The sequence below is a fragment of the Haplochromis burtoni genome, unplaced genomic scaffold, assembly GCF_018398535.1.
Source record: "Haplochromis burtoni strain Fernald_Lab_line unplaced genomic scaffold, NCSU_Asbu1 Contig_20, whole genome shotgun sequence".
NCBI lineage: Eukaryota > Metazoa > Chordata > Actinopteri > Cichliformes > Cichlidae > Haplochromis > Haplochromis burtoni.
In genome coordinates, this window is record NW_024582381.1 from 330,893 (window position 1) to 350,499 (window position 19,607).

Here is a 19,607-nt window from a genome sequence, read left to right on the forward strand (position 1 = left end):
TGTTTTCTCCACAGCCCGAGGTAAAATTGAATTAATTTGCTCAATTTAATTTCCAAAAAGACATTTTCAAAGGTGAAAACACCCAGCTATAACAAATAACCAAGAAAATGAGACTTTATAAATACCGTATGAAAAAACAAACATTTTCCCCCTTAAGACTTCATACCCCAGAATTCCTTGCACCGTTAAGTGATGTCACCTGACAGGAGGCTGAGCTAATGTTTACAACCGCTGGGCTGGTGACACTTTTTATCGGTCAAAGCTGTGATTTTTGTCAGGATTTCCGGAGCGTATGGGATGATGCTTAAATAATGGCGCAAACTAAACTCTCACATTCGGGTAAAAAAAATCTTATTTTACTATTGTTTCTTTTTTATTTTTTCAATCAAGCCAGTTAGCGCTTAGAATGCTAATAGGTAAACAAGCAGCTAAACGCAGCACACCTGCGACGGCGGTACACTGAATAAGTGGACTTCAGCCTGAGCTGTGGGCAATGAACTGGAGTAGATGTCCAGATAAGTTATAAAGTAAAGCGTCGGGACACCTGTCGACCTCCAGACTGTCAGAATTTAACAGGTAATAAATTAGCTAGCTTAAAAGCCGTGAGTGGCTAGCTTTGAGGAGGTCGTGTTTCCAGCAGCTTACCTGTTCGTACCTTTAAGAGTTACTGCCAACGCTCTCTGGATGTACTACGCGTAGCTAGCTGGCAGATAGCTGGAATTAAAGCTCAGGTAAGTGAAGGTGTATGCATGTCTTTCATTAGTAATCGTTTAAAAGTTTTCTGAGGTGTGTTTTTAAAGTTCGGGGCATGCCCACTGACAGTTGAAAAACAAGCAGAACAAAGTTTATTTACACATAGTCTCCTACTGTCTGAAAATGGAGCCATGAGCACCATTTTACCGAAATCTATCCCTCCGTTTGGTGTTTCGATGGTAGTAAAAAGCCCTGTTATAACATATGGTTCGCTTCATTTCAGCACAGTGTGGATTTTATTGACCATATATGTGGTGAAATTCACATATGGTACACAACAGGTAGTATATTAAACAAAGTCTGTGTAGGTTCTCAGTCATCTTAAGTCTATCTGTTCAGTGAAGGAGACCATCACAGAGTAGCGTTGGTGGCCTGTCCACCAGCCACCTTTTAAAGCAAGAGATTCTCCATTCACAACTTGTCTAGTGCGACCTTAATGAGTCTCATAAAGTCAGGATGGGTCAACAACGTCCTCCAAGGTAACAGCCCCTCTAGTGGGTAAATGCACAGGCCTTCCTCTCAGCTTTCTGAACTTAAGTTGCCTCTCAGATGAGACTTAAAGTGTCTTCAGAAACTTAAGTCAAGTTGCCATCAATTTGATCACTTCAGGTTAATCAAAGTAGAGTTGCTCAGTAAAATAAAATACGACATGTGAAAGAAAATACATTTGTGAGGTCAAAATTAGTAGTTGGATCACAAGTGTTACTGGTAAGGCTTGAGTTAGATATCTGCAGGGAGTGTTTGTAGCACCTATGATGTAACATGTAATTGGCCAATGTCATTGTTGGCATTTGTGCTTGTATCAGTGGATTACGTGTTAATTACCTTGTGTGTCCTGGTGTTGTACATGTCCTCCGGTCAATCGAAACAAACAAAATGCTTTTGTTTGTTTTTCCAAGTCTTTGAACATTCCCTGATTGCGTCCAGTATATTGAGCAGTCTCCCTCCAGGAATTTGCTGAGATTTGCGAGTCCTTATATTGATGCTATGATTATTAGTCCTTATATTGAGACAATAATTGTTAAGTGGCTGGAAATGCACAAGAGTAATCAGTGGCACTGAACAGGCCAATAACAGTAGTTGTGTACTGCTTTGACCTGACGTGTAGTTACGTTTCTAAGAAGGTGCACCTCAGGTTACACAGTAGGTTAAAAAGAGAGTTTCAGAGACAACAAATAAGTAAAATTAGATCAACTACATCTCTAACCTCAGACTAAAACACACTCACAACAACAAAAAAAAGAAGTAATAAAGCTTTCATGTCACATAGAGCTGTAGGTGAACTCTTAGTATTTAAGTTACAGTCTGCTGGACAATGCATCCGTGGTTTAACTCCAAAGTTTAACGGGTACACCGCGACATTTCATATTTTTCAAAAATTTTATTTTCTCTTAATTTGCATTTGTTATCCCTCATTTTAAAAGTGGGTAGTCGACTGGTATTTGTCTGTCGTATGATTTATTTCCCCACACCACCACTCAGTAACCCACATATGGAACAATAAGTAAATAATATAAACTAAGAATAATGATATTTCAAATTCTTTAAATTTGTAAAATATTAGAGAAGAGTTAAGCATTTTAATTTTGACATGATTACTGTAAAGTGCATGATAAGCATGTTAGCATGAAGACAGTAGTGAATTGTTAAAGCTCAGTGTCTGCAGACCCCTCACAAACACCCAAAGCTCATCGTTCAGCAGTTAACAGAGGCAGCGATGAGCATTCAGATATGCAGCCTTTATTTCCATCGCAGCATTTTTCTATGAGGTGTTCTTTGGGCTGGTTAACAGATGCTCACGTCCTCATCAGGAAGAGGATTTGTGTCAGAGTTTGTGGGACTGTAGCCTCAGGTTTATATTTTCCTTTTCTTCATACAGATCCATGGTCTGCTCTCTGTGCAGCGTTTAACTCTTTACCTTTTGAAAGTTGACTAGAAGCAACCCTCGAAAATCTTTTCTGAACTGATTGGTTTGTGTCATATTTCAGACTTGCTTATATAACAAAATAACTGGGTTTGAATCAAAAGTTAGTGAGGCTGGTCTCTGCCTGTGCAGCTACACAAACTATTCTAATGGTCATCAAACCTCATCTTTATTGAAATAAACTGACTTGTCAAACTCATCATTAAGGAAACAGAGGTCCTCAAATATAGGGGATAGAGATAAATATGTTATCATGGACATTTGTTGTTTTTTCACGCACACAAAGTTTTTCAGCACAGTGGAGTAACTCTCCTGGCTTCTAATTTGTTTTTTTTTGTTTGTTTTTTTTTGCAGGTGTTTAACTGCGAGTCTCAACTTAAACTGGCTGAAACAAAGAATCTGAGTTGACCTTCAAAGAGACTGGCTAAAATTCACAGTTTACTTATTGGCAGCGACCAGGTGGGTGTTGAAGTGGTAAAAAGATAACCTTACTCCGTTAAACATTTGGCTGCAGGCAAACTTACAGACACTAACACACTTATTGTTTGGACAAAAGTTTTCTGAAGGTTTGTTTATGCCTTGCATTGTCTGTCTAACTTCCACTTCCAGATTAAAAGACTCCACACTAGATTAGCCACATTCAAAATTGAGGTTTTGGTTGATATGTTAGACTGCAGTCTCTCTTTGTGTGGTTTCATAACTTTTTAGATGTTTTTAGTGATTAAAATGTTGAACGGCAGCTTTTTAAACAGGTTTAGAACAGGTTCATCAGCTTTAAAGTAGAAAAAAAATCTAAGGTAAATAGTTGGGAAGTTTATAGTTGGTCAACCTCGGAGCTCACAGTCTTCTGTCTGTCTTGTGATGTCGTCATCAGCGAGGCAGTTTCTGAATTTCTCCTCTCACCGTCCCGATGGAGTGGGTGTTTATCATGAACCGGATGAGCTCTCAGGGTAGCTCTGCAGCCCAGCGGAGACGGATGGCTCTGGGGGTGGTGATACTCCTGCTGGTGGATGTTATCTGGGTCGCCTCCTCCGAGCTGACCTCGGTAAGTCTGATCTCCATGCCTGTGATGTTGGAGCCAAACACTGAAAAGGCTTAATAAAACTGTGACCATGTTTAATGTGACCCAGAAAGCAGAAAAAAGCAGAATAGGCCCGCTTTAAAACGAGGCGCAGATACACCAGATGGTGCTGGAGTAACTTTACCTGACTGTGATGCTCTTCCTTCACATCTCATGAGGAAAAACTGCAGTTAAATATTTTTAAATTGTGAGTTTCAACCTTTGAAATTAAGTTTATGAAACAACTCCTTCTGCAGTACATTTTCAAGCGACAGGACTATAACAAGCCCTTCTTCAGCACCTTCGCCAAGACGTCCATGTTCGTGCTGTACCTGCTGGGCTTCCTGCTGTGGCGGCCATGGAGGCAGCAGTGCACGGGCACCCTGAAACGCCGCCGGTCCGCCTTCGTAAGTGGACACTTTCAGCGCACATTTAAGGGCTGTTTTTCATGCTTTTACTTTTCTAATGGTGACAGGTGTCTGTCGAGCTCTTTTCTTGTTAAAACTCATCGGTGTAAATGTTGCTGTGCTCGCTGCTCTTCATCGTAACACGAGTCAGTGAGGCAAACATTCTGCTCAGGGGGAACTGACCCTTTGAACATGTTTGTTCAGGGGGTGAGTTCCACCTGTATGTTTGTAGAGTAGGGGTTAAAAAAACAGAATTGTACTTGTTTTTAACTTTATTTGACCAGGAAGCCCTTTTAGATTTAAATCTCTCTGCAAACTGAGACCTGCTTGGCAAGCTCATATGACTGTGTCAGACAACGCAAACAGACAGGAGGCAAAATAAAGGCTTAGGAACATCAACACAAGTCTTTATAAGAGCTTTAAACTCTTCCAGGGAGACACCCAAATTTGTTGATGCAATAACTCGAGAAGGTGGTTACGTAGGAGTTTCAAATTGATACCACAGGTGCTTCTACTACAAATCTCAGACAATTCTCAGTGACTTCAACCTCGAGGTCAGGGTCAGAGGTCAGTTTTTTTTGAAAATCTTGTGAGGTGAGCTGAGGCGTAGCATTGGATGTCGCCAGTATTTTTCTTTCATGTTTACCTCAGAAAGCAGCACAAAAAGTTTAGTATTTCACAAAGGAAAAGATCAGAAAATACAGGCAGACCCCCTGCGTCTGCTCACTTGTGGGCTCATCACAGTAAACCTTCAGCCTCCATTTCACTCTATCCCTCAGATCCTCCTCTGACACGCCAACCCTCTGCATGTCCTCCTCCATCACATCCATGAATCTTCTCTGTGGTTGTCCTTGTTTCAGCTCTTTTGTCCATTATATCCACTGTCCACTGCAAACCTGCCAAATGCTCTATGCTCTAACTTTATCTCCATTTATGTTTGTCATTCTTTGTGTTCATGAACAAAAATGGCGATAATTAACTAAAAGTTATAGAATGATATAATTTTCTGTTACGAAGCTGAAGATCAGTCTGACATCTTCTGCTTTTGACTTCTTTGATGTTTGATTTGCACCTTTCTGCAGTTTGCTGATGCCGAAGCCTACTTCACACCCTGCACCACTGACTCCACTGTGAACAATTGTCTGGTACGTAGTTTAATTACTGCAGGTGTACTGCACACGAGTAAATCATCCTGCACCTGTACCTAAGCTGGCTTTCTGTCACACCTTTGCAGAGTGAGCCTCTGTACGTACCTGTGAAGTTCCAGGACGTCCCCACCGAGCACTCGAGCTGTTTAATGGGAGACTGTGAATCCTGTGAGTACTGATGTTTGTGTCATTCATTAAAAATGCATCCCTGCTTCTGAAGCTTTCACCCAGACGTGACTGATTAGGAGTTGAAACTTCTGACCAACAGAGGGCAGTGCTGAGCTGTGCAAATATAAGAAAACGTTGTGTCCCTCAGACCTTTGCTTTCAGTGACTAACAAAACTAAATTATGCTCAAATTGTCTGTTTGATAGAGCAGTTAAGAAACAATGATTTTTTTTATTTTTATTTTTTTATGCCCGCCTTCACAAACAAATGAAGACGAGCATAAAAAGCAATCATGTGTCTTAACTGCTGTGATGGGAAGCTGTGACAAGGTAAACGGTGATGGGTTTTTTTTGGTGTTTCTGCTGAGATTTCGTTTCCTGTGTTTATGTTTGTGGCACCTGAAGGTGGAAGTGATGTTTTTTATGAAATTAAAACATTCTGGGAAGCGCTCAGAGCGACGTGTGAGGAGATAATTTTGAAGAATCCAGAGGGAATCCAGGGTGATTAAAAATAAATATTAACGAACCTCGAATGATTAAATGCCAAAAAGATGACAGGATTGTTTTGGAAATAAACTCAAACACCATGTTACACATTGAATGAGACAAATTTTGTCAAACTTTGAAAAGAAAAAAACCTCATACATAAAATTAGCATAAAAAGTAAGGCGGTTTGTTTCTTTCTTTCTTGTAACAATGTTTCTTGGTAATGAATCTCATACTGTTGGAAAGCCTGTTTATTTCTCTGCCACATTCATAAGGAAAAGCATTGTGGATTGAGCAGCAGAGTTAAGTATGTGGGTTGTGCCCGTGGAAAAAAAAACAAACAAGTTCTCCGCCAATAACAAATGGCTTATTCTGCCAGTCACTTTTTTAAAGCTACTGGTACTCCACAGCTGCCTGATTGGCTCCTGATTAGCAGAACCTTTTACTGATCTGGACATGGCCAATGCTATAGGACAACTTCATGCTGGTTTTCCACAAAACCAAGTTACAGCATTATTTGGAGTGAGCACCAGTATCTTCTCCAAATTGAGAGAGATGGGTTGCAAAGTTGGCGTTCCAGTCAGACAACACAAGAAGACCGTTTCCTCATTCTGTCAGCACGTAGGAACCAAGGGCAGTCTTTTACATGTTTGCAGTCAAGGTCTGCAGGACGATATGGCCGATGACTCTCTACCCAGACAAGCCAGGTCAGACTGCACACAGCCAGGCTCTGGTCTCATAAGGCAGCCAGGATTGCCCTTCACCATTAAGCCCATTTGCGGTGATGTCTGTAACATGTGCATTAGAACCTGAACATGTTCAGTGATGAGTCCAGATTCTGCCTACAGCAGATAGATCGTAGGGTCAAAGTGTGGAGAAGACACAGTATTATACGTATTGCTGCACCAAGAGGGTAACTGCTTTTGATGGAGGCAGCTTTAGAGCCTAACTAGGTGTGTCCAGCAGTAAACATTAAAGCCTTTAAAGTTACGTCTTGTCTCTTTATTCCCAGCATCCAAAAAGCAGCGGGTGCGTTTCAGTAACATCATGGAGGTGCGCCAGCTGCCCTCCACTCAGGCCCTGGAGGCCAAGCTGTCGCGCATGTCCTACCCCGCTGCCAAGGACCACGAGGCCATGCTGCGCACCGTGGGCAAGCTGACCATCACTGACGTGGCCAAAATCAGCTTCTTCTTCTGTTTTGTGGTGAGCAGCAGTGAGAGGAGTTGGAGTTCCCGACTCTCTATCAGAGCTGGATTTATGAGGCAAATTAAACAGTGTTTTATCACAGGCCTCATCGTTTTTGTTTGTCTCACAGTGGTTCCTGGCTAACCTGTCCTACCAGGAAGCTCTGTCCGACACGCAGGTCGCAATCGTCAACATTTTATCTTCCACCTCAGGTAACTCCATCGCTCTCTCTCTCTCCCCGTGTACATTACAGCACTAACATCTCAAAGATGATGGATCATTGCATTAAATCGTTTCTGAATGTCTCCTTTTCCTCTTCAGGTCTGTTTACACTCATCTTGGCAGCCATATTTCCCAGCAACAGCAGCGACCGCTTCACCCTTTCCAAGCTCTTAGCCGTGGCTCTGAGGTAAGGCCGGATCACGCGGAGGGTGAGAAAAAGCATTGTGGGAGTCAAATCCAAGAACACTCCCTACCAGACTCCCTAAGGGTCAGCTGACTTAAAAAATAAAAAGTGGAAGTAACTCGGAATTTGGAAATCTGATATATTCACTGAGAAGAAAATTCAGAAAGTGTAATTTCAAAGGGTTATGCCATTTTTGGGTACATTTTAAAGGGTGATATCTCCATGTGGGGCAGGTGGCTGCTCAGAACAGGATACAGCATACAAAAGGGTCTCCTCTTTATTCACTGGAAAGAAATGCTGGCTGCCACTGTGGCTTTTTGGGCTTAAACATAAAGAAATTAATGAATAACGTTACAGAAAAGGGCCTCACAGCTCACTACCCAGATTTCTTTACCCTTTAATTCACAGAAATAAAAATGTATTTAGAAATTTACGGAGGACCTCTTATTTAATTAAAAAACACCTCAGTTTCTGTCCTCTATCTATTACAAAGTTACTTTGTCAATAAGAAGGCTGTAAAACTGATAAAAATACAGTTAAAAACCACCTTCCTTTTACATTTGGCCGAATGGCCCATTTGGTGGGCTGTTTGTGGCTCTCGGACCGTATGTTTGAAACCACCGGGTCTAGTTCATTCAGGAGTATTTCAGATCATAAATCCAGCTCCTTTCTTATTGGGTATTGTTAACTTCATATTCCTAAGCAGCTGATTCAAAACAAATAAAAGTCATAAGCTGTCATCTCTGCTGGAGGAGATGTAGCTCTTCTTTTCTTAGCTTGTTTGTGTTTTGCACAAACCAAAACACATAGATTTCATAATCTGGTCTTCCGGCTGCACCTTTTCCATCCAGCTCTACTGGATTCATGGAAATCTTCAAGCTCTGCTTCAAATTATTTTTTCATTTTATTTTTTAAAGTTTGGCCTCTGAAGTAAAATGAATAAAATTTACTCGTTTTCACTTTCAAAAAAAAATAAAATGCAGTCAGAGCTGATTTTTTTTTTTTTTTTTTTTTTTTTTTTTTTATTCAGGCTGCATTTATTTATCCAAAAAGTTCTGTTTTTTCATTTCTAGCATCGAACAACCTGCTCAACACACTTCATTCAGAGGATGCTAGTTTAGCAACACAGACACATAAACTGGCAGATTGAACAAGAACTTGGTATTTAGTATTCTTTTGTGGAACTTTTTAACCCTCTGAAGCCTAACCTGTCTCTGACGTCAGACAGGCGTTTTGCCGTGGTTTTCTTCCAAGTTCTGTAACTACCGTAAAATCGGAACCTTCAAAGACTGACTGAGCTCTACAGAAAACAGATATTTTTACAGTAGTTAAAAAAAAAAAAAAAAGTTTTTGCTTTTTACTGTTATTTGCCGTGATTTGGATGTGCTGCCCTGCCTGGGATTACCGTATATATCGCTGAAAAAGCACAGAGTTGACACTTTCAGAAACTGTTGGAATTTTTGAGTGTGCAACTGGTTCAAGAGTTGCATTAATTAGACCTAAAGGTTTGACCTAAAACAGGTTAATAGACATTGATTAGACATAGAATGGTCAGGTACAAGCACTGGAGTGAACGTGAGCGAAAAGGAAGTCAATGTCGAAGGAAATGCTTTGAAAGACCTTCAGACAGCTGGAGAACTGATGCTGAAAACCATCTGGCTTCTTGGAAGTAAAATAAAAAATGAAGGGTGGTTCGAGACTTTTGCATGATACTCGATAATAATGGGTTGTTGTTGAAAATAGCAGATTTTTTTACACTCTTCACTGGCTGTGCTCTCAGATTCACTGGTTTTATTTCATAGTGTGATTTTTTTTTTTTTTTTTTTTTTTCTCTCTTTCTCAACCATCTTTGTTTCCGCTCGGTTAGAGGCAGATTGTTTTCCTTCAGAGAGACTGACTGTTTGATCCTACTGCTGATTAAACCCTGTGCTGCACCTGATTAAGAAAATCATCACATTATTCATTTCTTTCTGCAGTTTTGTGTTTTTCAGAAAATCTGAGCATTGTAGCTGTGTTATATTTTCTCTCTCTGCGTTTCCTATTTTTAACATGTTCGTTTTTAATTGTGAGATTAATTCAGTGCTTCTCTTGTTTAGCATGGGAGGCGTTGCCCTCGTGAGTCTCTCCAGCATGGACATCTCGGATGGGAAAGGAGTCATCGGTCAGTGATTTCCAACTTTTTCTTTATCACAGAGGCCTCGTACAGGCATCACCTTGTTCCTAGTCTGTTGGTGTAATACAAAAACCCCACATCTAATGTAATGATTTATATTTCTATGAAGGTTCCCTGTGGTCACTGGCTGGGGCGATGCTCTATGCCGTCTATATCGTAATGATCAAGCGGCGAGTGGATCGGGAGGATAAGCTCGACATCCCAATGTTCTTTGGTAGGAGAAGTGTTTGTTTTAAAGGCTCAGCGGTCACCTCTGTAGTCTCACTCCATGAAGTTGTCTAAATTGGGGTGTGCTGTGCGTCTCTCAGGGTTTGTGGGTCTGTTCAACCTGCTGCTGCTGTGGCCTGGCTTCCTCCTGCTCCACTACACCGGCTTCGAGGCCTTTGAGCTCCCCAGCCAACTCGTGTGGACGTACATCCTCATAAACGGCCTCATCGGCACCGTTCTGTCCGAGTTCCTCTGGCTCTGGTGAGCTGGGTTACATTTTCTATCAGGTCACAATAGTGACACCAAATCATCAACGTTCACACTACCATGAAGGCCACGAGGAGTTGTGTTTGAATAATGTATAGCTTTCAGAGAAGTGGTGATTTTTAGTGACGAGTCTTTGTGTCCTCAGGGGCTGTTTCCTCACATCTTCTCTAATTGGGACTCTGGCATTGAGCCTCACCATCCCACTCTCCATTATGGCCGACATTTGCATGCAGAAGGTGAGAGTTTGAGATAAAATTGTACGTAATTTTGTTGGTTTTGTGTGAAATCAGCAAGAAAACTGTCAAAATTGTATCTAAATGATTCCGAATGGGTTTACTTAAAGTACTTTTATCTATTTTAACTAACTCTTTGTGATTCATTCTTATAAGGGTCCTTTAATCACAGAATAAAATGTTTAATGCATGGAAAACACCCCACACCACACCTTTTAATGGCACGGATTGTGTTAAATTAGTTTCCCCTCATATGTGTGTGTGTCGACAGGTGCGTTTCTCGTGGTTGTTTTTTGCCGGAGCGGTCCCTGTCTTCCTCTCCTTCTTCATCGCCACACTTTTATGTCACTACAACAACTGGGACCCAGTGCTGGTGGGGCTGAGGAGGGTTTACGCCTTCATCTGCAGGAAGCATCGCATTCAGAGGTACGAGACTATAAACATTTATCATCAGAGGGTTTTTCTTCTTTTAAAGCCTCCATTGGTGAGCCACGGTGCATGAAAAGAGGAAATGCTGCTGAAAGCCGTTCCTATCAGCAGCAACTCTGTTCATGGATTGTGACAATAATCTCAGATATGATAACAGCTAAATTAGGATTAGGAGTTATGCTCTGGGGCTGGAAAACCAAGTCAGGAAGTGTAGAAAACTGAAACTCCTCTTATAAGGTTGGCTCCGGAACACAGACTGTACGTAAAAGATGGACGTGCCCACCCAGCTTGACAGGAGCCTTTTCTCCGTCGTCATCTTAGTGCTTTGAGATGTGACAAGTTAGTGCAACCACATGCTTGATAACTTGATAGGCAGTGAGTGTAATTGTTTGGTGATTGTAAGAATGACCAAAATATATAAAACAAAAAACTTACAGCCTGGTGGAATATTGGGAAAATAAGTAAATTTGAGCAGAATTTTGCTTTTTTTTTTTGGGATGAATAACCATAAATGTAATTACACTTTGACTAGAGCCAAATGCATTTTAATTTCTCAATACCGCGTTTGTTCAAACTCTTATTTAAGCAAATGAACATCAGTGAAATGAAAAAAACAAAGCAAAAATAGAGCACATCATTTGAAACAAATGAGTCTTTTTGGACTTTATGGGCACAAATTGTCTGTATTATCCACTTTTATTTGTGTACAGTGAGGCTCCAAATGTAGCGGCTGTGTCATTTGTGATGCAGCTGCAAAAAGCTGCTTAATGGCTTGTGTGTTTGTAAAAGGCAGATGGAAGTTGTAGCTGTGCACACACCTGAGAGCAGGCAAAGCTAATGTACTCTGAAGCCTGTGCAGGAAGTGAGTCATCACACGCCTGGTGTTTTTAAGAAGTCAAAGCTTTTAAGTTTGTGAAAAGAAAGTGAGTTGTTGTTGTGCGTCTGTGGTGTGTGACCTATTAAAAATGGATTGACCTTCACTCTGACACACACTTTGGATAATGCAGTCCATTTGTGGCTTGCAGTCTTGCTAAGTTAAGTCTGTAATCAGCTGTACATGCTTCACTGACTAACCTCTCTGCACAGCGCTCTTCTGCTTTTTGGTTAGCGGTGATTATAATAATAATGATGGTTGTCAGGATGACGACTGTGATGATGATTGACATCCTGTTTTCTCCATCCGCAGGCTGCCAGATGACAGCGAGCAGTGTGAAAGCCTTATTCCCCTCCACACCGTCTCCCCCGGCGAAGGAAGCTTCTGCTCGTGATCCGGCAGTCAAACAAAATGTAAATCCCACTCGACCTTTTCTGGTCTTGGTTTGTGCGCTGTTTACGTCTGTATTTGTGTTTGTGAAAGGCTGCTAGATTCAATCTTAGACTGAAAGAATAACAAATCAAAAGTAGTCATTTGTGTACTCTGACTGACTGATGGTGCTGCAGGATACGGAGGACCGAAACTGTCCAAATTAAAATGTGAATAAACAAAAACAAATAAGAGACTCGCTCATTCAGCAATAGCAAAATAAATATTCCATTAAATCAGCGCAAATGTTACAAATAAATACTCTTAATATACAATTACCTATTTAATTTTCTATTTTGTACATGTAGTATATATTTTTGTATTATTTTTCCCTTGATCTTATTCATCCTTATTTGCTTTTTAATTAAAGCAAGTAAACTAATTTTATTTTGTCTTGCCCCTAAAGTGGTCAAAAAAAAAAACAACCTTAAAGTAATTTGATTAAAAACATAATTGCTTTTGAAAATTATGTTTGTCTCCTATATTTATTTAATGTTCTTTAATTTAATTTCATGTTTTCTTTGGCTATTTAATTAAAATATGAATTTAATTTTCTTATTTCTTTTAACATTTAGAATTCTTAATATAACTTACGGCCACAATTATTATTAATTATGTATTGCCACAAAATTGCATAAAATATAATTCACCAGCAGTATTAATATTGTATTAAAGAGACCAAATTCAATTAAATTTAAAATTCAATTCAGTTGTGACAGATTAATAAACATATTTTGCATGTTTTGTCCTAAACTTCACTATTTTCCCCATTTAATAGAACAATTTGTTCCTGGCATTTCTCTTAGATTTAAGTGTTTAAGTTAATTTTGTATTTTATCTTATTTATTGCCAATAAAAGTAAGGAACAAACTAAGGCAAAAATGTATAACAATAATCTGAAAATGGTACTGGAAGGTAGGATTTCTTTTTAGAAGAAGAAACCCTAGTATTAATTAATGTGTTGGAAATTACATAAATAGGGGAATTAAAATAATCTGTGTCATAAATGATTTTGATAAAGATAGTTTTGGAGGATTTACTGGTGTATTATTGTTCTTTTCAGACATTTATTTAGTTTGGATTTTGGCAGTTTTGGTCCTTCATAGTTACTTCTAACCTAAATTTCCTCTGCAGTGTGAAAACCGACAATGAGAAATCCAAATAGAAACGTATTGGATTTTTAGTCTCTTTTTAGCTCATTGTTTCGGTTTTCCACATTTTTTTTTCTGTCCTCAGTGTAGTTTGAAGGCAAAGGGAATAAAAGAAAAGGAAACCATAAGGAATAGATGTTATTTCATTTCACGTCTCATCCTCAAAAACACATTATAATATGTCCACACTTTGCTTTGAGCTTGGCAGCCTAAAAAAAACTTCCACTTTAATGCAAAATCCTGTGACAGGTTTGTTCCCTAAACAAGCCGATAATATTTACCAGAGTTAGCCATTTGCCTTGAACATCTGTCCGACGTCCAGCCTAAATATTTTAGATAGAAGTCACTTGTCTCTGGTCATTGCTTTAGTGGAGCTATGATTCGATTTCGCAGCAGAGCTGAGGGGATCTTACCTCAGCGTGCAGTTTCTAACAGGACTGTCAGCCAATAATAAATGCTGATCTTACTATTTCATTACAGATCAAGTATCAGCTCATCATGTAACAGTGCCACAAACTCTTGTATTCTCAGACAACGCCACCTTCCAACAACACGGGCAAAGTGTTTTATATTTTACTTACTTGGATAATTTATTCAATGCAAGTATGATAATAAGGAAAAAATATGAAAAATATTCAAATGATATAAGAGGACACACAGTGTTGATCCACAAATTTAAAGGGGTCTTACAACCTGTGCAGGTGGGATATTTCAGGTAAACTACTGTAACTGATGACCTTCAAGGCGTGTTTAATCAGTGTTGCTTCAGCAGGCTGAAGTGTGATCACTGCTGGTATAAAACGGCTTCTTTTTGTCTTGTGTTTTGTTTTCTTGAAGCCTGGCAGTGAAAGCGTTTCCTATTAAAATAGGAGGTTTTTGTTATGTTGAGTTTCTGTAAGCGCACAGTTTTTGTCTCTGACAATGTTTTTTTCTTCTCTCTTGCAGGGCGGCCATCGTGGATCTGGCTGAGCTGACAATCGGGAAGCTTTCAGAGACATTGAACGTACCCCCAGTGCCTCCCATTACATCTTATTTATTTTCTACAGTGTTCAGATTTAGTTCTGGAAGCTCGGTTTTATCATCACGCTTCCATCCAACACTACAGACTAAAGATTTCCTCATTTTTGCTTATTTTCTGTGTCTAAAAGAAAGAAACGGTACGTCACTCAAGATGCAGGACTTCATTATCAGTGATATTGCCAAATTAAACCGTTAATATGGGAGAAGACTTCCTTTTGGTCTACTGAAGGATCCTAAGAAATGACAATCTATTGGACACAAAGTGTTGTTATTATTTCCAAATGGTTCCTGTGACGCATAACTGTTGTTGAGTTGTTTTCACGACCAGAGATCTGGCAGAACTGGAAACGCTGGACACGGACGAGCTCCTGGTACCCAGCGGGGGCGGCTCGGGTAGTCAGAGCGACCTCTGTGTCTCCACTTTATAAACACTAGACAGACAACACTACAGCCGAACAGAACAGCACCACGTCTTGTTTCCTCAGTGCTGGATTCTAAACACGAGCTCCAAATGGGATAGAAAGCCTTCAAAAAAAGTTCTGCTCCTAAAAATAAAAACCCACGTCAAGTTTGGATTGAGCTCATCTCCCCTTTAAGGTTGTCTCTGAGTGAAACTCTGGACCTCTTCCAGCACCCCGACTCCTTGGACGTTCCTCCTGTTTTGATTGTTTGCATTTGATTTTGGGACAGTTTACACGGTTGTTAGATCACATCGTCCCAGGTAGGGCACAGAGTTGCATCTACAGGGTTGCACACAAGGAATTCATCAACGTAGCCACGGTGATGTCACCCATTTTGAAGCCTTACCCGAGGAATCTGTCGGATACGTGTCCGTGACACTGTTTTCTTCCGTCCTTTGCACGGCTTCAAGTCACACTGGGAGCGTTTAACGACTCCATAATCTTTTATTTTTAAATTTAAGCTGTTCCTGTGTCTGACTTCCTGCCCTCCTCATCAGCTTGCAGTGACTTTGAGCAGTACGGAACAGGAACTTATCAGTCTTCTGAAACACGCTGCGGGAAAACAGGAGGAATCGATAGCCAAAGCTTTTTCGGTTATACTAGAACTTCACTCAACTGATGCATTAACTTCTTGGACCGACTGCAACTCTCAGAAAGCCTTATAATTAATGAGGTAACTGCATTAAAATGCTCCAGAAGCCTCAAACAGCACAAGAAAGGTTTGGAGGTTGCGTCCAGGGGCTCCAGTGGACAATGAAAGAACAGCAGCATTTGGCACGTTTGCCTTTACTCTTTCTCTCATCACTTTAAGTTCGTCTGTCAGGTTATTTAGTTTTTTGTTTTTAAAGTTGGGGTGTTCACAGTGACACTCAGGTCGTTTAAGAGCACAATCTTCTCTCGCAGTGCCACTGCCCACTGGCCAGGTTTGGCACCCTGGAACAAACAGGCACACTAATGGATACACAGAAGTGAAAGTACGCAGTCAGAGCTGGATACTAAAGGAGTGTTCTTGGCTTATAGTTGTGTTAGAACAGGTCCAGTGTTTCCTGAGGAAACTACCTTGAAGGGGAGATCAACCGAAATCAAACCAGACTGGAGTCACCGAACTTTGTGATCGCCTTCGTGCAATAAAAACAGTTGTCTGCAGTTTCCTTTGTTAAAAAGGTTTGTAAATAGTGTACACAGTGAAACATGTACATGGAACTGTTTTATTTTTGACCTACAAATGACCACTAAAGATTCATATTTTATATCCGTGTCTTCTGGAACGACTGCCGCCACAGGAAGCTTTCGCTCTCCAGCCAAAACTCGCTGATATTTCACCACCTGAACTGGACTGTGTGTGATTTTATTTTACATCTTAAGTGAAGAAAAAATATTTACTGTGCTTGTGATTTTATGTGACAAGAAGGAGCCTTGTTGTTCTGTCATCAGCCTCAGTGTTGGTCATGTCAGCACTACCGATGGAATTGAGCTGCTGATGTTGTTCCCCTCATCCTTTTAAATATGTGCATCTTCATGGTGTTGTTTTTTTTTTTTTTCCTGCACTCGTCTCTGAGCGTTTCGAGTGGAGGAGGTAATAGCCGTTCTGTGAGGGTGAATTAACGAGTTGAGCACTTTAAGTGACAGAAAAATTATTGCACTTTCTGTGTTTTTTGCCAATCAGTCAGTCCCATCTTTCAGCCACGACTTCAGGTTTGAACACTGAGAGTCGATGGTTCCTGAAAAGCGTTGATTATTTCTGTCTTATCATGGTGCTCGTGGAGTGCTGATTTTCTTTCTCAGGTTCTTTGTTTTGTCTTTACTGTCTGAGCGTTATCTTTGTCTTTAAAGTGTCTTTGATGCTGAGGATGTTATACAACCTAAACGAAGGCTAACCTTATACCAACCTAAGCTCTTGAATAGTCTTATTTTGCAACTCTTGTTTTCATACTTCGGTGCACTATTAAAAAATATCTTTTAAATATCTGCATTTGAGGGTGTATTTATTCAGTTGTGTAAATTTTAACCAGATGTGACATTTTCATTGCTGACATCTTGGTTTTTTTTGGGGGGGGGGTTTGTTTTTGTTTTTTGTTTTGTTTTTTGACAAGTAAACAACACACTGCACTGGTAAGGTAAAGCAGACCCTGGGTTATCTTTGACTCTTATGTGTCCATGATTTATTCAATTCAATTCAATTTTATTTATATAGCGCCAAATCACAACAAAAGTCGCCTCAAGGCGCTTCATAGATACAGAGAAAAACCCAACAATCATATGACCCCCTATGAGCAAGCACTTTGGCGACAGTGGGAAGGAAAAACTCCCTTTTAACAGGAAGAAACCTCCGGCAGAACCAGGCTCAGGGAGGGGCGGCCATCTGCTGCGACCGGTTGGGGTGAGATTTACAAAACAAGAATCATGCTGTACGAAGCATGACAGCTGTAAGTGTGAATATATACTTTTCTGATGAGTTTACTTTCCCATAAACGTCCATACAACCCAACTTCTTTATTTTTGCAGCCAGAGGAGTCGCCCCCTGCTGGACGTTACGAGTGAAAAAAAGTTTAAAAGTTGTTTTTTTGTTTTGTTTTGTTTTTTTATTTCAAAATATTTTAATGGAGAATTTGTGGATATAGTTTAGAAAGGAAAAAAAGAAGACTGAAAACAAACTGTTTACAATGAATACAAAACAGAACTTTTCATGTTAAACATTGTTTTCCCCTCTTATTATTTACCAAACAAGCAACGAAGAAAAACAAACCCAGAGGGGAGAAAAAAGTTGTTTTTTTTTTTAAATTTGACTATTGCCTGCTAAAGTAGATTTTTTTTCCCTTCCTCGTTATTTATGAAAAGCTGAAAAAGTTACTTTGTTACAAATGTAAATGTTTTATATTTTGGTGGAGAAAGATGGAAACTGCATACAAGGTTAAAAAAAAAAAAGTTTGTAGAGTTCTAACTAGACTAAAAGTCAATATTTGGTATAACCACCTTTTATTCTTCAGCACAGTCTGAACTGTTTAGGAAACTTTGTTTTAATTCCTTTAACTAGTCTTCTAGTTCTCCGGGTTTCTTCAATAATGTTGAGGTCTGGACTTGGAGCCCAATCCATGACTGATAGTTTTCCACTGTTTTTCTGTCCTGGTATGCTTTTACTGCATTGGCAGAAAATACAATTTTTGTCTTTCAAACTTATCTTTTGGGTTTTTTGTAGATTTGAAAAAAAAAAAGGGGGAACAAATGATATGTTTATTTTAAATTGGTTCTTTGCCAGGTTGCCTTTTATTTGTTGACACAACACTGGTTCATCCCCGAGTTAGGAGCTTTTCTTTCCACTTGAATGACTCATAGATTAGTGTTAAGGAACTTATCAAACACACACTTCTCAGAAATGATTAATTCTGGTTCTTTGGAAGCAACTTGTAAAAAAATTGGACTTTTGCACAGCACTGTGTAGAAATAGAGTGTACACATAGGTCAGAATTATTTTCATATGTGAAGATGTGAAGGGAGAAACCCTCCATAGCTATAATAACATGTTTGCTTCTCTATTTTAAAATAAGAGTCTATGGGAGCCAGCCTGTATCTGACAATACTCAATCACAGCGAGAAGGTCCTCAAAGCTTTTATCTAATCCTCTTCAACCTGCCTTCATCACTTCAAGGCGTCATCCTTTTAGGGTTTCTGTTTCACTCTTATGTTTGATTGACGTTTTAAAATAAGAGTCTATGGGAGCCAGCCTCTAGTGGCCATTAGATTGACTGCAGTTCTCACCATCTGTGTTTCACTGCTAACAAAAATAAAAAGACTGTGTGTGTGTGTGTGTGTGTGAGAGAGAGAGAGAGAGAGAAGATAATGGCCGGAATGAATTAGCAAACTAAATATTTTTTCCTGAAGTTTTGTGCACATCCTGTTTGGAGTTTGCAGAGGTGATTGGGAGGAGGAAGTTCCTTTCACTCATTAGCCAGATTGGATGTAAAGGGAAATCTTCCTCATTTCTGCAGCCTGAAACAAAGCTTTGTTTCCTGTGGGTTTTTAACCCAGTCTTGGTGTTATTTAGATATTTGACCTGCTTATTTTGCACAGTGGGTTGTGAAAAACTGCTAAAAAATTATGTTCTGCACATTATCTGTAGTTTCACTCATGATTCACTTTATCCACTTTAGGAATATGAACTGTGCGTAGGCTGAAAGTCGGCCTTGTGTCTGACGTTTGGCTGCTTTTTTTTCCTTTAAAATAATCAGCTGTTAGTTGAGTCCTTATCACGTCATGTCTGCTCTTTTTTTCCTTTAACCTCAAACAGCTGTGATGATTCCTCGCCTCATGATGCTGCTCATGATCTCAAAGTCAAACGGACAGTTTGTCGTTACTGAGATCTACAAACTGGAGCCTGAACACAATATCACATAATTAAGAGGCATCAGTACCATAATGAACAATCAACCTCAATTTTAGTTTTGACAGTTAACATCTGGCTGCCAGTGACGCTCGATGGAGCTCGGCAGTTTAATTGACGGTATCTGACAATACTCAATCACAGCGAGAAGGTCCTCAAAGCTTTTATCTAATCTGCTTCAGCCTGCCTTCATCACTTCAAGGAGTCAGCCTTTTAGGGTTTATGCACTCGAGTGTACTTCATGTTTATAGAGAAAGAATGGCCCCGCATTCATCACTGATTACCTTTAAAAAGGAGGAAAAGCAGTCAGATTTTCTTCCCCGGGCCTGGTGATGAACTCACCTCCTTCATATTTAGTTTATTCCACCTTTGACTTCTCCGTCATCCAAATGAACAACTGTGGCTAAAAGTGCACATTTCTGTCCTGTTTGAAGTCGTTTTCAGGATTTC

At 39.9% G+C, this 19,607-nt stretch overlaps 1 protein-coding gene across 2 annotated transcripts; it reads left to right on the forward strand.

Annotated features, from left to right (window-relative positions):
• Window positions 1-179: 179 nt before the first annotated feature.
• LOC102310294 (solute carrier family 35 member F5) lies at window positions 180-15,927 on the forward strand. 2 transcript variants are annotated; one of them, XM_005939820.3, is made up of 16 exons: window positions 180-339; window positions 3,032-3,136; window positions 3,552-3,722; window positions 3,995-4,144; window positions 5,227-5,289; window positions 5,379-5,460; window positions 6,957-7,147; window positions 7,260-7,341; window positions 7,451-7,538; window positions 9,632-9,696; window positions 9,818-9,922; window positions 10,017-10,176; window positions 10,328-10,418; window positions 10,687-10,841; window positions 12,031-12,131; window positions 14,244-15,927. In XM_005939820.3, the coding sequence occupies exons 3-15, from the start codon at window positions 3,588-3,590 to the stop codon at window positions 12,110-12,112; spliced, it is 1,449 nt and encodes a 482-aa protein (XP_005939882.1). In that variant the 5' UTR covers window positions 180-339; window positions 3,032-3,136; window positions 3,552-3,587; the 3' UTR covers window positions 12,113-12,131; window positions 14,244-15,927. The 2 variants fall into 2 exon arrangements, with proteins under 2 accessions (XP_005939882.1, XP_005939883.1); XM_005939821.3 differs by lacking the exon at window positions 180-339 and adding an exon at window positions 348-731.
• The last annotated feature ends 3,680 nt before the right edge of the window (window positions 15,928-19,607 follow it).

What these genes read in the sequence shown, in the direction of transcription:
- LOC102310294 (XM_005939820.3), top strand. Translation starts at nt 3,588, where the DNA reads ATGGAGTGGGTGTTTATCATGAACCGGATGAGCTCTCAGGGTAGCTCT. An exon ending in CATTTTATCTTCCACCTCAG is followed by an intron (nt 7,342 to 7,450) that starts GTAACTCCATCG and finishes TTTCCTCTTCAG; the next exon opens with GTCTGTTTACACTCATCTTG. An exon ending in CGACATCCCAATGTTCTTTG is followed by an intron (nt 9,923 to 10,016) that starts GTAGGAGAAGTG and finishes TGCGTCTCTCAG; the next exon opens with GGTTTGTGGGTCTGTTCAAC.